Consider the following 21,513-nt stretch of genomic DNA (forward strand, 5'->3'; position numbering starts at 1 on the left):
ACCTATAACATATTTGAATCATTCTAAAAAAACTTGAATAAAACAATGTATAGCGTATATCCAAAATATGTTAAGTCTACCAACTTTACTATTGCCGACATGGTAGATTTAGTTAAATCTCATTATGAGAGCCATGTCTGGCAATATTGAGTTTCAAATGAAAAAATGATTTTTTTACGAAAAAGTTTTTAATAACTTTCAATTATTATTCATTTCATTGTAGAAAAATCTAAATCTAATGTAAATCAATTTTCTGGGAAATATTTTTATAACTTTACTGCTCTTATTACAAGTTTTTAAATGTAAAAAATATTTTAATTGGAAACCTATCGTTTACATTCATAAATCAACACCTATTCACAAAACAATCAACCAATATTTCATTTGTATTGCAATTATCCGAATAAATGTTTCTTTCTTTCTTTCTTTTTTTCAATACTTAACAACAAACAAAGTTTGGTAACAAGTTACCAAAACTTGTAGCGCATATTTCCAAACGCGACCACAAAAATGTCATTATAGAAACAGAAATTCATAAACAAGAGAAATAATTGTCGAAAAAGAAGGTTTCAGGGGAACAAAAGCGGTGTATTTCGCAACCTTTTCTACAGCGTGTAATGAAGCCATATCTTTAATAGCCAAGATAAGGGTGCTAAATGTTTGTGCACACGCCAAATAATAAGCGACTCGATCATTTACCGCGAGGGGTGGTTTGGGAAAAGAATGCTCGCTTTTGATGGTCGCTTATCAATAAATGAGATAAGTGGGAATTGAATAGGTCGTGCGGGCGGTCATTTTGTACCCTATGGCGATTGATGTGTACAGTACCTACCTATATAATTATGCTTAACGTTAAAAATAATTAGATAGTTAATTGTATCAGGCGTTACTTTGCGGAAATCCGTGCTATTAAGTTAAGATTAAAACTACTTCGCAACAATCCGCTACAAATATGTATGATGGTATATATTTTAACCCATGCAGTATTTAAAAAAATAATTATTTATCTAAGTCGTCGTTGTAGGTCTATTTTTTATGTTGATTCCCATCGTTCGTTTTAATGGTGTTATGATCCGTTTTGACGTACGAGACTTTTGACCGATCTTAACTGAAAATTTTAAATAGTTTTTACGCTTCAAAATAGTTCACAAAGCAATATTTTTAGATACTCGATTGTCTACATTTTACGGTATCTTCTGTTATTTTTCATCAATATGCATAAATATTTTATGTGTTTTGCCTAAAAAATATCGAAATTTAACACTTTTTTTGTAACGAAATATTATTATTACATTAATTTAAAGGCATTTAAGCCTGTTACATTATTTTAAAAATTAAATTAAATTTGATTTTAAACTAAAATAAAAAAGCGATGAAAATCCTAACGTTAGCGCCAATAGTACTAAGTTCGTAGAGACAGATGGGTGCCGTTCAGTTATCGTCTATCGTTCGACAAACTTCTTGCTTTACGGTTATTCGTCCATAAAAGCAAGTTTAAGCAAAAACAACTTTACAGCCAGCTTTACAGTCTTTTTATGCTTTGCGCGGTTATTTTACTGCTGTGTAGGCTCATTGCGATCATCGCATTAATCGGTTTATCGTTACGACTCTATCTTATAACGTATTGAGATCTTTATAAGCCATGACTATAAGGTATAGCGTATTAATATTATTACTTAGACGTATTATGTCTGAAATTCGTCCTTGTTTATCGAGGTAATAAATTTCGTGTTTCTTTTTACTAAGACGTATTTCTTAAAGCATGTTAAAATTTGTAGAACAAAATGAAAATATTTTTTTGAACTTGACTTTATTAGTTAGGTATCTACACCAAAAGTGTTTTGAGATTGTACATTTTTTGTAGTCGGGCGAAAAAAAATCTAACAGAAATTTGTCTAGAACCTATAGGCTTACAGTTAAGAAAAGATGAAATATAACAGACGAATAAAAAATATATATGTTGTATTACTAGCACTTCACTACGCAACTCTACCCAGAGTTTGACAAATACTCAAACGATGGAACGCAATGATAAAATAATTTCCAACTCACAAAACTGATAGACACAAACTAATTTAGAAACGTTTAATTCCAAACCCGGTTAAGCCAGCTCCCTCGCACTTATCGTCGTGGGCGCCATCAAAACTAAATTTCGGGAACGAGACGCAATCCCATATCAAATAACGGGAGAAATGACGTACAGAATAAACTTCTATTTAATATATATACGAAACACACGGTCGATTAGTTTGTCCAATTTTGTCAGCCGTGAATTTCCATCACGCGATATTTAATTCACCGTGCTAGTAACACAACAGAAAAGTTACATAATGAAATGTTAAATTTGTTTTTAAAAATTACTTAATTAGGTATGTTACATAATTGATTAATAAGTACAAACAAGGTAGAATAAAAAAACATGCTTCGGAGAAAATTAATACGCATGTAAAACTTTATTTAATACCTCTTTAGTAACATAATATTAGTATGAATTGATAAGAGTGTTTATATAAATAAAGTTCTTTAACGGCCGTTATCAATTTATCCGATTTTTGCCTACTAAAGATTTTAATGTAACATTATTTTAGTATATATACTGAAATAATGTTACATTTATATATATTACTAATTGTAATATTTCGATGATTAATAGGTAAAATATTGTTCGGATGGATTAATAGTAAATTAGATACAAAACTTCAATAACACGTGAAATATTTTTTTTACAGTGAAATAAAAGGTTTTGTTGTATCATTTCTTTAACCATAATTATAAGGAGAACGACTAAACATATTCACAAAATCAAAATAGTTGGAACATATTTCAAAACTGACTCGGTAGTGAGTCCTATCCGAAAATTCACAGATGAATATTGTTTCAAAGGGAATTAGGCACGCGCGGGGACGGGATCACTTATAATTGTTATTTTATTCATAGAAACAACAGTCCTGTGGGACGGTGGGCTAATATTTTGGCTTGTCGAGCACCTTTTAGCGCGGAACGACGCTCTAGTGTTTTATGTGGAAGTTAATTGACAGAAGTAGCGTGGTGTGTCGACTCATGTGATTAAAACTAGACATAACACTCGAGAGTTGATGTTTACGGAACCCTCGTATCGCTCAAACCATTGAATCAATTATAATAGCACTCAAATTAAAAAAATGTTGCTTCTGATCTAGGAGTTTAATTTTATCTCGCTTCACCTCAATTCATAGGGCGTAATCTTACCTTACTTCGCGTCACTTCTGCGACTTCAGCTTCGTCTTACTTTACCTCTTCTTACCTCACTTCGTCTTGGTCACGTCGTCGCCTCATCTTGCCTTACTTTAACGCATTAGCTCATTTCATGTCAAGTAGTATCATCTCATTATATATCTACTATTTCATACCGATTCATGTCAAGGTAACAATCATGTCTGATAAAAAGTTACACACGAATCGTTCCAAAATATTTATTCAGGGCCGTACTTTACAAAGTCGTACTTAACTATGTAAAACGAGCGTAACCGGCTTACGTAACCTTACCTGTAACCGGCAGATAACCTAAGCTGTGCCGTCGGACTTTATCCCGCGCAATCATCCCGCAAATCCCGTATCATTAAGTATCGCTAAGAAAGCGATTCGCGCACCATTACCATGTTAATAACGTGGGGGAAATGGCGATTAATCAACTTGACGTTTAGTTAAAGCCGGGTAACTAACCTCTGCGGTGAGTGAGACAATTGTATGCATAGATTTTCGATCCGAGATCACCACCCTAAAATTAATCTGCTTAAATTGTACTGTATTTGAAATTCTATAATTGTAGTACTTACTTTAAAACTAAATGTTCCAATATTTTGAATATATTTGCTGAAACATATTTTTTATTTCTTTGTTGGGATTTGGTCTTTGGTTGTTTATTTACATCACGTAAAAGTTTTTGATCCAATACAGACATACCTACTTTACAGCAAGATTTTGTAATATATTTAGATTACATTTACCCACAGCATGATATTTTACTAGGGTATAGGTTATCTTTATTCTATTCTTACATTGAAACAATTTCAGCAAATAACATGACTGTAAAAACAATAAAACCCCGTACGGGACGCCATTAAAACACAGCTTTGTAAAATAGTTTCGCAACATCATATTTGAAATGGAAACAAAATTAGGAAAATTCCTGCGTTTGAAATTACATAAGTATTCACGAACAAAGCCACAAATAAAGCAACATAACGATTGCGAGGGACGTCGACATTTTTATCCCCTTATTTAAATTATAAAACCTCGGATACAACAAATTCAACATAACATAATGTGCATAATCTGTGCGAGTCGCCGCGACGGTCAAAAGCTGATATTTCTCCTCTTAATCCCTGTCAGATTATTTAAATTCCCACCTGCGAAGCTCTGTTATACCTTTCCGGAGGGTTTTTATTTAACAAAATAAAATATAAAAATATTCCCGTATTTGTTTTGGACGTCCGGAATCCTTTAATTTTCGGCACCGCTGCGTGACAGCTCGCTCGCTGACCGCGTGCAGTTTCAGCCGCTTTGAGAAAAAATGTTTTCGCATTTCTCTAATTCTGACATATTTTTGTTTCATTTCATAATAAATTGTATCTGGCTTTTTTGGAATTGTATTGTATTGTGAAAGGCTTTGCTGAAATTACGTTATATTAAATTAATATTTCGTATTGTATTGAGGTACCAGCGATCCTTTGATATTTTTAAGCAATTAAAAAATATCTTTTTTATAAATACTTTTTCTATTACGGCATATGTTAGTATGGAAATTATCAAGCATGGCGTATCCCATAGCAAGCTAAGGGAGACCCGGCTTATCCATGCTAGCTTCAATTAGCTCTATGTATCAACTACTAGCCACACATATTGGTTGTATCCACCTGCGACTTCAGGCATTGAGGCATGTTAAATCGAAAATGCGGCGCAGTTTTTCAAACGCCATAAATTGTAGCTAACATTAAAAACTACGCAAAGTTAGATCGCCAACAAAAATCAATAGCGAACAAACGAGTTACTTAGGACAAGAAAAAGTTGCAAAACGTTCCGAGTCTGCAATGTAGCAATTGTTGGTGCTGGCTTTATCCCGCGACAGTGCTCGCCGTTTTATTTGTTTACAGACAAAATATGCACATAAAACGACTAACCCATTTCATACTTTTAATAGGGAATAAGTATATGAAATATGTTATTTTTTAACATTAATTAGATTTCACAGTATCTGACATTGTTATAAAATAAGATAAGCTTTGTGTAACACTGGCAATACACACACTATTCAAACACCTGCGACTTCAGGCACTGAGTTGTAATAGATCGAAAATGCGGCGCAGTTTTTCAAACGCCATAAATTGTAGCTAACATTAAAAACTACGCAAAGTTAGATCGCCAACAAAAAATCAATTGCGAACAAACGAGTTACTTAGAACAAGAAACAGTTGCAAAACGTTCCGAGTCTGGAATGTAGCAATTGTTGGTGCTGGCTTTATCCCGCGTCAGTGCTCGCTGTTTTATTGGTTTACAGACAAAATATGGACATAGAACGACTAACCCATTTTATATATTTAATAGGGAATAAATATATAAGATATGTGATTTTTTAACATTATATAGATTTCACAGTATTTGACATTGTTATAAAATAAGATAAGCTTTGTGTAACACTGGCAATACACACACTACTCAAACACCTTCGACTTCAGGTACAGTATAAGATCGAAAATGCAGCGCTGTTTTCCAAACGCCACAAATTGTAGCTGACATTAAAAACTACGCAAAGCTAGATCGCCAACAAAAAATCAATAGCGAACAAACGAGTTACTTAGGACAAGAAAAAGTTGCAAAACGTTCCGAGTCTGGAATGTAGCAATTGTTGGTGCTGGCTTTATCCCGCGACAAGCTCGTTGTTTTATTTGTTTTACTTCTGAATTCTTTCCCTCACTCTGTCTGCTTTATGTAACTTTTCGCGCACACTCGTAACGCACTGTACCGCGAGGACGTTTAATGAAAACTTTTTGAATTAACGTCGCAACGGAGTTTTCCATTTGACTCTGAATTGAAAATATTATATGCATCACGAGTTATGCGAACAACGTTCCGTTTAAGCTTTGGACGGTTATAAAATTAACTTTTTTAGAGAAAAATAGACAGAAACGAAATGTGCTTCAAGCTTTTAACGCAAAGTATGAAACGGGTGTTTTTTAAAAATATTTTGATTTTCAAATACTTATTACGTTGTTATAAAACAAGATGAGACTTTTTTTTATTAAAAATGCAGGCACTATCTTATTTGAAGGCACTTTCTTTTTGTTATTTTATTTTTGTTAGAATCTTAACATGTTATACAAGCACGGTGCTAAAACTTCCTTCTCCGGGTATATCAGTAGATTACTTTCTTTAGTTGTGGGAGAGACTGCCCAGCAGTGGGATATAGAAAAGGTAACAATAAATAGATGGTTACGAGACCATGTAAAGTCGTCAAGCGGATCGTAAAAAGAATATCTTATATCGCCCGATAATAATAGTCCAGTCATCAGTAGTCAGTGAATCAATTGTACCAATATTTGCCTACCAAACGTCGAAATTTAACAATTAAGTTATGCAAAAATAGTCAAATTCAAACTTTGATAAGCGAAAATTTCTAAAGATTGATTACCAACGGGCGTGTCACGAAAAACTTTCTCACGTGACGCCCATCGATCTTTAAATTGAAACAACCGATTGTGAACGACACCTCCAATTGAACGAATTCGGTTGAAAACCAAGACCGCAACAAGGCAACCGATAAATCACCCGCCAACTTCAAATAGAAATGTCATATTATTTCCACAAAAGATTTAACTCGAAAATAAATTATATTTTCCCCCTTTCCATACCATTGTTCACCGATGTGTGGAAGCCGCACCATTCTCTGCGATATTTAAAAAACCATTAAATGCACGCTTTTGTATAGAATTTCATTGCTCTAATAGTAGGTAATAACATTATGAATATAAACACTAAACACGTTTGTGTGCGAAATAAACATAGGCAAGGCGACAACCATATCCTCATTTTAGAATGTATTTTATTGAGGTTACAATAGACACAAAAATATGAATGCCTAAACACCAAGACTATGATCAGAAGTCTAAATTTATCATTTACTTGTTTTGTTGCAACCCGGAAACCTTTAAGACTCAAATTGGAACTTTGATAACTGCGATACAAAGGTCATCTGTTATAACCCGCAAAACGGGTATATAAATAGTTCATCAACTTTAATATTCAACTGTACAAAACGTAGCTATGTACCTGAGAAACTGAATTAAAATATCTGATTTGCCAATGTGTTCTATTTAAATATACTTTTTATTTCTGTTTAAATATATAAAGAAACAAAGAAAGGATCACCTCGCAAATTGATCAGAGTGATTAGCTATGTTCATAATTATTTTTACCCAAACAAACAATAATATGTTGACACAAATATTTTTGTAGACATCAATCCTCAAAAAATAAATAAAAGGCAATGAGTAATCCAAACAGCCAGTAAGTCAATTAGTATATCAACGGAATCCGGCAGAATATCAACAATACCCAGCAAGCAAAATAATAAATGGAAATAATATATTTCTAACGTTAATATAAGTGAAAGTACAAAAAAATAAAACATGCCACGAGGATATTTGGCTCACGTATTTAGAACAAAACTGTAAATCGCCATAAATCCGCGCTATTCTGATTTACCGCCGACTAAATGTTTGATTTGTGCTCGTAAATCGAGATGAGCGTTTGTCAGCCGCGCAGCTGAGCCTCGTTCACTTTTATTTAACGAAAATGTTACCAAAGAATACCTATAAGGTATAACAGTATCGCTGTTCTGTTTTAAATTGTCATATCATTTATTATTATGATTGTTTTTATAATAGAGGAGTAGCAGTCCACCTGATATCAACCCCAGGTAGGATTAGATATTCGTACCTGAGGTCGACCTTAAATGCACCGCTACCCCTGAGGACTAAGCTAGAACGCCTCGGAAAGTAAGTATCCCTTATCAAACCCTTCAAATCAAAACACAGCAGCACTTAACACAGCTTTTATGCGGAAGATATTGGTGTGATGGTGGTGCCGCCGGAGTCGAAACACAAAGAAACCTTATTAGCACCTTCAATAAAGTTTGATACCTATTTAGATAACATTTAACTTGTGTGGATAATGACCTCACTATTTTTTCCTGACACTCTTAAAATATACCTATGAGACCAAATAGTGTATCTAAAACACACCCATAATTAAATGAAACACACATATAAACATTAAAAATACAGTCAAACACAAAAAGAGTAACGTTATTTAAGTAACACGTTATTTAAAAAACTTCTTTAGTTTTGCCCATACTTGTTTCCAGCAGGCTTCGCAGGTAATATGGCATTAATCTGAAACCATACGATGTATGTAGAACTTTGTGTTGTGAAAAGCGAGTAATTGCGAGTTCCGTAGCATCGCAGCGCTGAATCAGTGCAATAATACAAAAGTACCAAGTTTAATTAGCGGTTACATTCAGCCAACTTACTCGGCTGTACGCACTAAACTCTGTACACTATACTAAAACTGTATATGATATTTAAAAAGTATTGTCACGCTTGTAGGAACAGTAAAAGGTATGCAGTAGGTACGTTATACATTATACATTTTCACCATATTCGATTTAAGTGTAGAACTTTTAATTTCATAATTTACTTTAGTGCCACGTCAGAATATGTACGAGTACGATATTACATGAAAAAGACCGACGCCAACTCAAAAAAAGCAGATCATCTTTAAATAGTTACAAGTACATCACAAAAAAATCAAAATAATTTCATCCGTTTAGCAGTTACGATACACAAGATCTTCCATCAACCCTTCTTGCGTCAGACACAAAAAAATATGGGAACAAGCAAGAACCAAGCAAACCAATCTTCTACACAATTCTGATTATTGTAACTACATTTGTTAATAGCACTATAAACCGTACTAACTACTACAATTGTATGATTATATTACGTACAATGTACGATGATTATAATATGTACGATTATAAACACGTATATTTGTACAACGGCAAGCGGACGACACGAATAAATCCGGTAAATACATAGTTACTTTATAAAGCACTTTTTAGGTAAAAATAGGTAGTAGTGTACGATTATAGTATGTACGGTGTACAATGATTACAATATGTACGGTTATAGTCACGTATGTCCCTACAACGGCAACTGTATAAAGCACAATACAAACCCTAACGCCTAACGCCACACCTATTTCTACCTAATAACAGCAGTGTTAGGCGCTGCTGTGTTCCGGTTTGAAGGGTGTGGTAAGGGAGACAGACTTTTCCGAGGCGTTCCAGCTTAATCCTCAGGGGTAGCGGCGCATCTGTGGCCGACCTCAGATAGGAATATCTAATCCTATCTGGGGTTGATTACAAATGTCCTTGGGCGGCAGTAGCCACTTACCATCAGGTGGACTGCATGCTCGTCTGCTACTCCTATATTATAAAAAAAAGGTAATAGTGTACGATTACAGTACGTACGGTGTACAATGATTACAACATGTACGATTATAGTCACGTATGTCCGTACAACGGCAAGCGGACGACACGAATAAATCCGGTAAATAGGCGGTGCGTACAACGGTGTTGTTAATTCGACGATTTAAATCGGAAACATGCGATAAATTTACCATTTAAACGCTTTTGAATTCAGACAACACCCGCTATCGAAATTAGCAAATGGTCACTGAATTTAACTATAATAAATATTTTACGTGTCTGCCTATATTAGGTAGAATTATTCTGTATACGAAAACAAGTATTTAAAAGCATAATAATATGCAGGTTAGCAAATAATACGTGTATCTATACAATCTTATTTACTTTACGAAGGTCTTGACAATGGCACGGCAATAAGTTGGTAATAAAGATATTCAAAGTACGGTAGAAAGTTATTACCAATTGGTAGTAAGTATATATATTGGTTATATATTGGTTGGTTAGTAGCAGTGATAGCCTAGTGGTTAAGAAACTCGACCTCTCGCTCGAGGGGTCCGAGGTTCAAATCCCAGGCACGCACCTCTGATTTTTCAAAGTTATGTGCGTATTAGAAATTAATTATCACTTGCTTAAACGGTGAAGGAAAACATCGTGAGGAAACCTGCATACCTGAGAAATCTTTAAAAAAAAAAAAGTTTTCAAAGGTATGTGTAGTCTACCAATACGCACTTGGCCAGCGCGGTGGACTATGGCCTAATCCTTCTCAGTCTGAGAGGAGACCCGTGCCCAGCAGTGGGACATTAATGGGTTGATGATGATGATGATGATGATGATGATATATATTGGTAATAACTATCTGTATTATACGTCAACTGTCATTTATTCCGAGATGGTGTGTGAAACGGGATGAATGATTTTGTATGAAAATCTTGATATTTCCACTCTACAGCTCTATATTAAATTCCTTTGGTAGATAATAATCTGTTTAGCATTTCGCGAAGTAAACATAAAGGTGTCTAATAGACCTTGATGAAGCATCCGTCTGTTTGTCACTTCATTACCAAACAAAGCGAGACATCACCAAGCTAATATTATATTGATAGCTTTGATTTCCCGCGCCCCTCGTCCGTTGCTTTTTGTTCGTTATTTATGGCGCTACAGATATCGATAGAGCCCGCGGCGTATCATGAAATATTAAACGCATTACAAGTGGCATATAGGCCGGAAGATGAGGTAAGAAAAACGTTCGCTATTTCAATACTGATCGAAAGCAATGTGTGGATATGTTTTACGACTACTGAAATGTATTATGTTTAGAATAAATGTATTATCGTATTTTTTATTTTATTTATTAGAATACAGAACTAAACGCTACAATTGATATAGAGTAATTATAATTAGCCTGAATGAAATCTAAGTAAAGGTCTTTCTTGAAGTCTTGCAAAAATAATAGCCAAGTTATTTTATTTTCTATTCTGTTTGCTTTATATGGGTGTTAATTTCAAAAATATGTAATTAAATATTAACGCGATATTTTTTATTACATTACACTAGACTTTTTTGATTTTATTATTAGCGTTAATAAGTGAATTATTTAATAATACTATATTTTTCAACAGGGAAGTACTTTAAATTTATTACATCACATTGAAAGATATACGAACATACATCTTAAATATGCACATATGTATAACACAAACATGATTGTCATATAACGACTACATGAATGTCATAAACAGGGCCGGATTTAAGGGAGGTCAACCGGGGCGGCAGCCCCGGGGCCTCCACAAAAGTGGGGCCCACACAATAGAGACCTCGGATTTTTTTTTAAATTCCGACTACTAAACACTAGTAAAAAAATATCTTTTCCTTAAAGGGCGGAAAGGCGGCGGTATGTGTGGTCGCATACCGTCGTACACACCAGATGGTGTGGCGAGCGTCAAGCTCACCTGGGCAGAGCCCGACGGGGCAACGCGCTAAGAGGACTCCGGTTGCGTTCCTTTGGAGATCCCGGAGCCCTCTACGCAGCGCTGAGGACGGCCACCGGGGGGGTTTTAGTGCGGTAAAAATCCCACATAACCCTGCGTCGCTCCCACAGCGCCGGGTACCTTTTGAAGGTTTCCCCCTCGTGAACAAAAAAAAAATGGTATTTTTTTTCGCTGTTTTACCTTTATCTACAGTACTTTGTACAAACATGAATACTAGAAGAATCTACCGGCGTTTCACAATAAAATATTTATTGAAAAACTCAACTGAAAAAATTGTTCATTTTATACGGAAAATAATTTGGGGCCAGGGGGCCTCCACGCCTTTGTTGCCCCAAGGCCTCTAGACCTCTAAATCCGGCCCTGGTCATAAACTACTATATTATATTTTTCAGTACACAAAAAGTTATATTACGGGACAGCATAAAGCGTAGCCATAAATTTGCAACGTAGACTAGCAACTGCAAAGTTCTCAGTAGCAATAGTATCTCGTTTACGAATCACACAAAAGTTTATTCGTTCAGTTATCGCAAAGACTCGGGGCGTTAGTGAAAATGATTTATACGATTTATCATAAATAAGTTATTTGGAATCCCCTAGAACTATTGTGATGACGCCGTTTCGCTGCGGTGGAACCAACGCAGGAAATTACGTTTTTGTATACTCGATTGGGTTAGATTCATGTGATATTATATCCAAAATATTTTTTTAAATTGTGTATTCGTATTCAAAAAGCAATCTAATAATTTTATTTTCTTTTTCATTATACATGTATTTTAATAGAAGTGATTGTTGTTTTGAAGTAGAATGTCATTATACTCATTATGAATGTAATATTGAAACAAATTAATTATTACGTTTCATGTAAGCTTTGACTTAACAGTTTGAAACAGCAATCTTTTACTTAGGTGCACTTCATTAGTAAAACAAATCAATCTTTACAATTAAAATTCACATAATTTCTGTTATTCTGCAAAAACACAAAACTCGTATACAAAAAGAGTTATTGACACGGGTAGTAATAAAGTATCGAATGTTCCCCGGAAATATGTCTAATATTATTGTAATCTACATATTATTCCAATAAGTGGGTTTTCGGCGAGCCAATATTGCTCGGGAGTGAAGTAGCCGACCCTCGCGGGAAGCCTAAGTTTTTACCTTTTATTGTTTTATTTATAACTTTGTGATTGATGACGGCTGAGCCCGAACTTGGCTTCATAAATATTGAGGCGCGAACTCACGCTGAGCAATAGTTTCGCTAGGAATGTGAATACTTTACGCAAACGCTTCCAGTGTTTACCCATTGCAATTTCGATCTATCTACGTTTATGTAACTTTTGTTTTGTGGATATTTAAAATATATTAAAACTATTACGACTTTTTTATTTAAATATGTTATGTGAAACTTTATCTATATTTATAAAAAAAACACTAACATACTTAATACAAATTACTCATTGCGTTGATACCTATTTCAGCGTAATGGACTTTCAAAACGCAAAATTTTTATTGTAGCGAACATAGACAATGTTTAGTTTTTAAAAAGAGAGTTCAATTTTTTTATCATTTTGACTCTCTCCGCCAATAGATGGGAGATCAGGAGTGGGATCACAAACCTGTAAACTATTAAGGATTTAACAAAAAACTAAAATAAAGTTTAAGTAAAGGGTAAATTAAAAAAAACGGTAATAAAAAATTGCCTAGCTGTTATCTTTCAAAGGGCCGACTAAGCTTAATGTTACTTAACTTGGCTGATCGTCTACAACTCGTAATGTCACGGAGTTAAATACGTTAATTTGTAGAGTCCAAACAACTCCATTATTCTTTAAGTAATTAGCATAGCTGTAGTTTAATCATGCCACCCTTTAGACCGTTATCAATTTTAGTTTAAAAATAACTGGTCAAGTGCTAGTCCAACTCGCAATCGGTTCCGTACTACCAAATATTAATGTTTCTTTTTTCAGTATTTGTTGTCATAGCAGCTATAGAGGTGAATACATTTGAAAATTTTAAATGTGTCTATTACGGTTCAATAGATAAAGCGAAAACGTTGAAAAATAGTGGTTTCTTGTATGACGACCCCCATTACACGACATGACAAGAGTCTTCAAAATAGACTCTTTTTAATATTTGTTGTTATAAGGGTAACGTTTTATTATTATTATATGAAAATCTCAAGTGTCAATCTGTTACGGTTTCAAAGATAGAGTCTTGTGACAGACAGCGGAGGTTTAGTAATAGGGTTCCATTTTTATCCTTTTGTTACGGAACCCTAAAAACGGTGTTTGTATTTTGTTTTGATCCAAGATTCGTGCGGGGCGACCACAAATAGTGCGTTATCACGGACAATCAACAGGAAATCCACGCCACCGACGATGCTCGCTCTGCGCCGGACAATTCAATTTGCATAAGCATTTATCGTTATTGTTTTGTGCTTTTTGGTTACCAATAAAATCCAGCATGGCGGTAAAAACAAAGGGCGCGGTTTTCATTATCCATATCCATAAAATTTTCATTTTAGTGGTCTTATGGTCTATAGTAGTATTTACTTTTGTATATCAGAATTACCACAATTTATTCGAATCAATTATAGCAGTGGTGATGAGATACAAGTAAAATATTTTACTCGTCAAAAATATAGTTTAATTTTAAATTATATTCCTTTATCGTAACAAAACACATCCATTTAGTCATTGATATGAGACATCTACTCGTATTTTCTTCCTTGTAGCATCAAGATAGATCGATTGCAAGTATGTCATGTTACAACTATTATGATGTTTTAAGGTAAACATAATTAACATTTGTAGTAACGTCCTTTAAAGCTGGTGCATAGTTAGGTATATTGTCAACAGAAAATAACATCCGCCCTTTGTCAGGTAGAGCAGTAAGAATAAACGAGGCTATCCCCGCTATCACCGTAAAGGTGGCATGACAAAAACGTTACAGAATACGATAGGGCGGCGTATCTCGTGAATGAGTGCCTCCATAAAGTGGCATTACAAAGAGACGTCCGCGCGGCCCGACGGCCGATAGCACAATGCGGCAAACGACGCCGGCGCTTCCTTTTCCGGCCGCGGCGCCACCGTCGCGTAGATTTATGCGCGTCGCTTCCTCTTGCCATATGCGTGCCCGTCTACCCTCCCACTCATTTACACAAAACTCGAGTTTTTCAAGCACCTGTGTTGTACATGAATACCAGAACGGATGCCGGCTTTTTGCGATTCGGTTTCCATTTTCCATACACTCGAATTTTCTCTTTGCCGCTTTGTAAGTTTGTTACGCGTTGCTTGAGTAAAACAAACGTAATGGCACTACTGTGATGTAATATCAAACGGAAATAATGGAAATACTTAATTGAAATAGTAATACGAGTATATACTTACAACTCTACGTGTTTTTTTGTACAAAATGAAAACTCTTTATTGCCACCGTATTCTATAACGCTAGTTAAATGCATCTTACTGGACTCATTTTAGTGAGTTTTGAGATTGCCCCTTTTAAATAAAACTTACAGAATTAATAAAAGGTGTTAAAAATACTACTTTCAAAATAAAAATATATTTTTATCTATTTTTACTTTTAAAGTTACATTTTATATCCATCATTATATCATGACAAACAATTACCTTCTCTGACAATTTAAATTTTAAATGACGAAAGTTTTCGTACTGAAATGGCTATTAGGCTGAGACCGCACTGCGATTAAACGCACGCGTTTAACCGCAAGACTGAAACCGCTAAAATATAAAACATATTGCTTTCTATACAAGTGCACGCACTAGTGACTTTTTCAGTCGACTGATTTATTGTTACATTTTGACCGCGGCTTGTTTAAAGCGCGGTTTTTTTATCTCCCATAGCAATTGTTTTTTATTCAGTCTCGATTGGACCAGTGCAGAGGGAAGTCGCCATTTGCAGTGCTAAAATATTTTTTAAGAAAAAAAATACCACCGACTTATATGTCACTACAAAGTAAAAAATAATTCAAATAAATGTTGGTTTAATACATATTTCGTTGGATAAAGACGTAAACAACGCGTCCAATATAAATCATGTCGACCGGTCGCAGCATCGCGCAGAAATGGCTGAATAAAAAAAAAAAGAAAAAAAAACAAAAAAAATATAAACGTCGAATAGATATTCTCTCTCATTTGGAAAGTCAGAATATAAAAGAGAATTGTGATATAATTATGTCGTCCGACTCAGAAATATCTGTTGACTACGATAATGTGTCTAAAATAATTATTAGTGAAGTAGAAAAAAGGCCGGCGTTATATGACAAGTCGTTAAATCAATTCAGGGACAGAAATATTAAGGCCCGGCTTTGGAAGGAGGTATATCAAAATGTGTGTAGGGAATGGACAACATTATCGGAAGCAGAGAAAAAAAAGAAAGGTAGGTACAATTTTAATATTGAAATTTAATTAGTTACAATTACTTAGTTATATTATCATATATTATCGTATTGCCAATTTAAAGCCCCAGACCGAGATGTAAAATAGTCAGCAAACGAATTTCGTATTTGCATGACGTCATTATTAGGACGATCTCTAATAGGATGTATATTTAATGATTCCGAATGTGCTGGAATGGGCCAGTGGGTGCCCAATTTTTCCGGTAATTCCTTGCCATCGTATTTTCGAACGAAGTTATGCAATATACAGCACGCTTTTACTATGTTATCGCATAGTGCAAGTTTTGTATCTAACGGTCTATGAAAAATTCGCCATTTATTGGCCATAATCCCAAATGTACATTCTACTAATCTTCGGGCATAAGAAAGTCGGTAGTTATAAATCTTTTCCTTCATAGTCAAGTTTCTGCTTGGGTATGGCCTCATCAAATGTTTTAAAAGTGGAAAAGCTTCGTCACCTACAAATACGAATGGCATTTCAGATCCTTCATTGTAATGTGGTATTACCGAGCATGCTGGTAAATCCAGCTGATTTGCTAAAAGTCTTCTACCAAAATTTGAATTTCGGAATACGCTAGAGTCACTATTGGATCCGTATGCACCAACGTCAATAGCCACAAAGCTATAGTTGGCATCGGCAATCGCAAACAAAATAATAGAATAGAACTTTTTATAATTAAACGATTCTGAGCCAGTATATTCGGGTCTTTCGATTCTTATGTGCTTGCCATCAATCGCACCGATACAATTTGGAAAGTGGGTTTGTTTTGAAAACTCTTCTGCTACATTTAACCAGTCTTCTTTTCTCATTTCTTTTAAATAAACAGGCTGCAAATACAACCACAACTGCTCGCATGTATGCTGAATAATTTCACTAATAGTCGAAGCGCCAATCAAGTATTCAAAATACAACGATTTCATGCTATTTCCTGTAGCAAGGTACCTGTTAACCAGATATAAATTATTTGTTTTTTATTTCAGGAAACTCAATACAAAAAAAATGGAAAAACATGAAGGATTGTTTCACTAAAGAATTGGCAACACAACAGGGCAAATCTGGACAGGCTGCTACTCCTAAGAAAAAGAAGTATCGCCACTTCGATTCAATGCTTTTCCTAATTCCTTCTATGCAGAAACGAGAGACTAGCAGTAATGTACTGTCGCCTGTTTGTACTCCGAATATAAATGTAACCTCGCCAGTCTCTACTCAGGATATAACCTTGACTGCTCCAGTTGGCCATTCACATCCCACCAGAAAATATACAAAATCAGTACGAAAGAAGACCTGTTATGAAGACAACAATTCAAGAGAATACGAAAACCAATTACTTGACATATTAAAAGGTAAACAGCAACAAGATGATGACGACGAAGAAAAAAACTTTGCGCTGATGCTAGTTCCAATGTTACGTAAATTAAATGATGATCAAAAGCATTACGCTAAGATAGAAATTCTGAATGTTTTAAAAAAAGCACGCTCGCATTCATCGCCACAAACACACGTTTTGTCTCAACCATTTCGAGAACCAAGAATGTCATGTCCACCATCGTATCAAATAAATACCCAGCCACAAAACACCTATCAGTACTCCACACAATCTTCATCTTTAGATACATTATATTACATCCAATCGCCGCCATCAACCCTTCCTCCATCAGATCCATCTCCACAGCCATCAACTACGATTCTGCAAGCACCACTTACATCAGCCTCACAAAATCAGGTGCAAATTATGCACCAAGAAGTTATAAATCCAGCTAATGCGACTGCAAATTATTTTGCACAGTTTGGAAATCAGTTAATAGAAGAACGTAACTACGCCGACGAGTCGATAATTTAAAAATATATGTTGTTACTTATTACTCTTTAATGTTATTCTTACTTAATTCGCCCTTTTCAATAATTTGAAATATAAATTTTACAATTGTAATTAAACTTGTTTTCTTACCTCAACGTAACTGAAAGTCGCTCTTCAGGTGATATTGCCTTACGAAATGCAGTATCTTCATGTTTCAAATACTGGCCCACAGCTTGTAATAATTTATCAAAAGTATCAATAGACATTCTGTAGTAATTAAAAAATGTATCAGGGTGCTGTCGCACGTCGTTGTACATTTTGCAAAAGTATCCTTTTATATGGCGTTGGTCCGTTAACGGATGTATCCAGTATTTATGGCGGCGGCGTTGTCTGCTTTTATTATTTTTAGATTTTAAAGCCAACGCCACAACACATGCTGTTCGCCAGAAATCCATGATGAGACTGAAATAAAATCAAGCCAAAAGAAAACCGCAGTGCGTGTTCGTATGCGTTTTGGCGTTTTCAGCTATTTTTATTCAGTCTGCGTTTAATCGCAGTGCGGTCTCAGCCTTAGTAATTAAAGATGTTATGTATGTATTTTTGTATTCTGTCTGTATTTTTAACATTCAGTCATTTAATAATAACAAAATCCCAACAAGAATGCCGTCAAGCATTAAGCAAGGTAATTGAAGTGCCGACGTTAATAAAATATTCGTAAGACGTGAAAACATACTCCTTAACGAAGGGGTTGAGGGTTGCTAAGTGCCAGGTGACGTATGGATATTACGTTAGTAAAATGACATAACATTTAAAATAACGTAATTATTAATTTATCTTTTAATTTTCAAACTCATTTTTTAAATCATTTAGATGTATTACTTAAAGCATAAGTTATAGCAAATTAATACAAAACTTATCTTTTGTTACCTAATAAAATATATAAATTTGAGACAAGATTTGTCTTTGCAAGAGCTTTTAATTTACTTTTTAAGTTTAGTTTAAAGTGATTCCATAATAATTGTTGACTACCACTCATAATTTCTTAAAAACGGCAGTGTAAAGAACTTAAAATAAAGGCAAGGTTCAAATAAAAGTACGTAAGATACGCTTCCTTTATTGTTTGTCTACGAGTAAGTACTGCATCTTTACTTTTTTAAATTTAACTGTTGATTACCGCTCATAACAACGCATACTTTTCCGAAACATCTTAAATTAAACCACTTAATACTTGACTACTCATCAGCTTATAAAACTTTCGGCTTAATTACTAGAGCATACATCAAGTGTGAGAACAAAACGGGAATGGAGTAGTTCGTACATAATGGAGCGGTGGCGAACATTGCTGCGTCTCAGAATATCTTAGTAGTTGTACCGCTTTCACGTCACTGCCAGCGAGGGCGGGCTTGCTACGACGAATTTTTATTTATATTTTTACGATTCGTCTGACGATCAGAGGGCTCCGGATTGATTCCCTGCCTAACAAATACCTAAATGATGGTTTTCTGTTCAAAGTCTGAGTGATTGTGCAAATTTGTATACGTCCATGGGACCTGATGGGATAGTGTGGAGCAGTGATTGTAAGCTGTAATGAAAGTAGGTTTAATTTAGTTATATTCTTAGCTAGCAAATCAAACATTACTTGGAAGATTGTATAACGCTAAAACAAAACTGTTCAATCCCATTTTTTACTTTGTTCTATTTTTTCTATTAACGAGATTTAATAATCAAAATCGGAAAATGTATTATTATGGCTGTACAAAGACCACTGGGCAAACTATTTGTTTATATAAGCATTTGAAAATTTAAAAAGCTTACAACAATTAAAGTATTACTGAATCTATTCTAGGACGCTCTATGAAAAGATTTATAAAGCATACAACCTATTTCTATACGCTGTATATTGATAGGAACCTCAACAATATGAAACCGATTGAATTCGTCACAATGGACCCGTACAGAATCAAGTCTCAAGCGAAGTTTCATATAAATTTTGTACAATAAACCTTAGCTGACGTTAACTTCGTATCTTTGTCTGATCCTCACGTGGAGGGACCAGGTGGGGGTCTGGGGAGATTCCAACTAGCTTTGTGAATCAATCAAGGATTAATTGTAGCCCCTTCGACTCGAGTGGAGTTGATTCGTACTTGTTAGCTCGGCTCCCGCAAATCATGCTAATTTTAATAACATAGTTCGTAATGTATTCGCGTTGGACTTGGTATTCATTGATTTATACGATAAATAGACGATTTCCTTATTTAACTTACTTCTTTGTAATTTTTACAAATTCAGAAGACATGATTATACGATCATGATCACGTAAGGCTTGCAAATAATTTTATGTCATTTTTGTTAAATGTAACGACGACGTTCTTATTATGAGAAGAAATAAATGAATTTTATTATTATATATATGATAACTCATTTGTTAATAAGTACTAACAAACGAGTATGTGCAATACTTAATTTATGTTCAAAATATTGTTGCAAATTACCAAATTTTTAATATAATATGACTCTGACGTTGAGAAAAATACCAAACTGAATGCTGATGACGCAAGGGTGGAATTTTGTTCCGACACACTTGAGGGTGCAGTGACGCAAGACTGTCTGATCACGTTTTTAACCAAAATCAGTCTAATTTAACAATGTTATAATTTTTTGATGATTGATTTTGATCATAAAGTATAATGTCGTTCATAAAAATAGATATCATCTCCCATATTATCTACACTAATATTATAAAGAGGAAAACTTTGTTTGTTTGTTCGGTTGTAATGAATAGGCTCAAAAACTACTAGACCCATTTTAAAAATTCTTTCACCATTCGAAAGCTACATTATCCACAAGTAGCATAGGCTAATTTTATATGAAATATACTTGATAAATAGATTTTGGGCGGTACAAACTTTGCCGGGTCAACTAGTGATGTAATAAATTGACGTGATGCAATATGAATATCATTATATTACTACATTTACCAATATCTAAATAGTACCAACCTAAATAAAACCCTTAGCGACTAAACGTTGCATTATTTCAGAGCGAAACCGACCAGTTTCAACTTCGAAGTTGGGAAACTGAAACTTTATAACTGTACGATTGTTTAGATTCGGAAAGGTACGTCAAAGGAAAAGTTTCAAGTGGTTTGCAATAGACCGTTTGTACCGAGAACGGTTGGCAATTGTGAACTGTAATTAATGTCGATTTAATTATACGAAGTTGTTTCGAAAGTCAATCGGAGTGTTTTAATTTTATATTAGATACGATTGTAAGGTTTATATAACGCATAATTATCGTACAAAGAGAAAAATATATTAAAGACTAGCTGACCCGGCAAATGTTGTGTTGCCGTATAAATAAAAAAATGTTAAGGATGAACACCCTTATCACTTAGGGGTATAAAAAATAGATAGTAGCCGATTCTCAGACCTACTGAATATGCATATAAAATTTGGTGAAAATCGGTAAAGCAAACAGCTTTAGGAAACGAAGAAGTACGGTAACTAACATTGTGACACGAGAATTTTATATATAAGATTTAACTAAGTATAAAACAAGTAAAGTACACTACATAGCAAGTAAATTTAAGTGTTAAAGTAATTGGTATAAAAATAAATGACTAAAATCTCAAGCCGTTTCTTAAGGTTGTTTACTGACAAATACAACTACATTTAAATTATACAGAAGTCTGCAAGCGCCAAGAATTATCTACCTGATATTTAACTACGAGTATAAATAACTAAAAGCAGTGATAGCCTAGTGGTTAAGGAATCCCAGGCACGTACC

At 34.5% G+C, this 21,513-nt stretch overlaps 2 protein-coding genes across 2 annotated transcripts in view; both read left to right on the forward strand.

Moving 5' to 3' along the window:
- The first annotated feature begins 3,802 nt into the window (after nucleotides 1-3,802).
- Nucleotides 3,803-21,513, forward strand: part of Nadsyn (NAD synthetase) — a 141,270-nt gene continuing 123,559 nt past the window's right edge. Inside the window, exon 1 of the mRNA XM_073085388.1 lies at nucleotides 3,803-3,807. The gene's annotated coding sequence lies outside the window, so the exon portion shown is untranslated. The remainder of the gene's footprint in view (nucleotides 3,808-21,513) is intronic.
- On the forward strand, nucleotides 15,649-17,884 carry LOC140751756 (uncharacterized). Its single transcript, XM_073085797.1, has 2 exons — nucleotides 15,649-15,909; nucleotides 16,910-17,884. Exons 1-2 carry the CDS (start codon nucleotides 15,705-15,707, stop codon nucleotides 17,767-17,769), a joined length of 1,065 nt encoding a protein of 354 aa, XP_072941898.1. The 5' UTR covers nucleotides 15,649-15,704; the 3' UTR covers nucleotides 17,770-17,884.

The sequence above is a fragment of the Epargyreus clarus genome, unplaced genomic scaffold (assembly GCF_041222505.1).
Source record: "Epargyreus clarus isolate Ecla_fem2 unplaced genomic scaffold, WU_Ecla_fem_2.2 ptg000023l, whole genome shotgun sequence".
In the NCBI taxonomy this organism is placed as follows: Eukaryota; Metazoa; Arthropoda; class Insecta; order Lepidoptera; family Hesperiidae; genus Epargyreus; species Epargyreus clarus.

Excerpts from the sequence above, each read along its gene's own strand:
- LOC140751756 (XM_073085797.1), top strand. The coding sequence starts at position 15,705 with ATGTCGTCCGACTCAGAAATATCTGTTGACTACGATAATGTGTCTAAA. Across the intron at positions 15,910-16,909 it reads AGCAGAGAAAAAAAAGAAAG|GAAACTCAATACAAAAAAAA; the intron begins GTAGGTACAATT and ends TTTTTATTTCAG.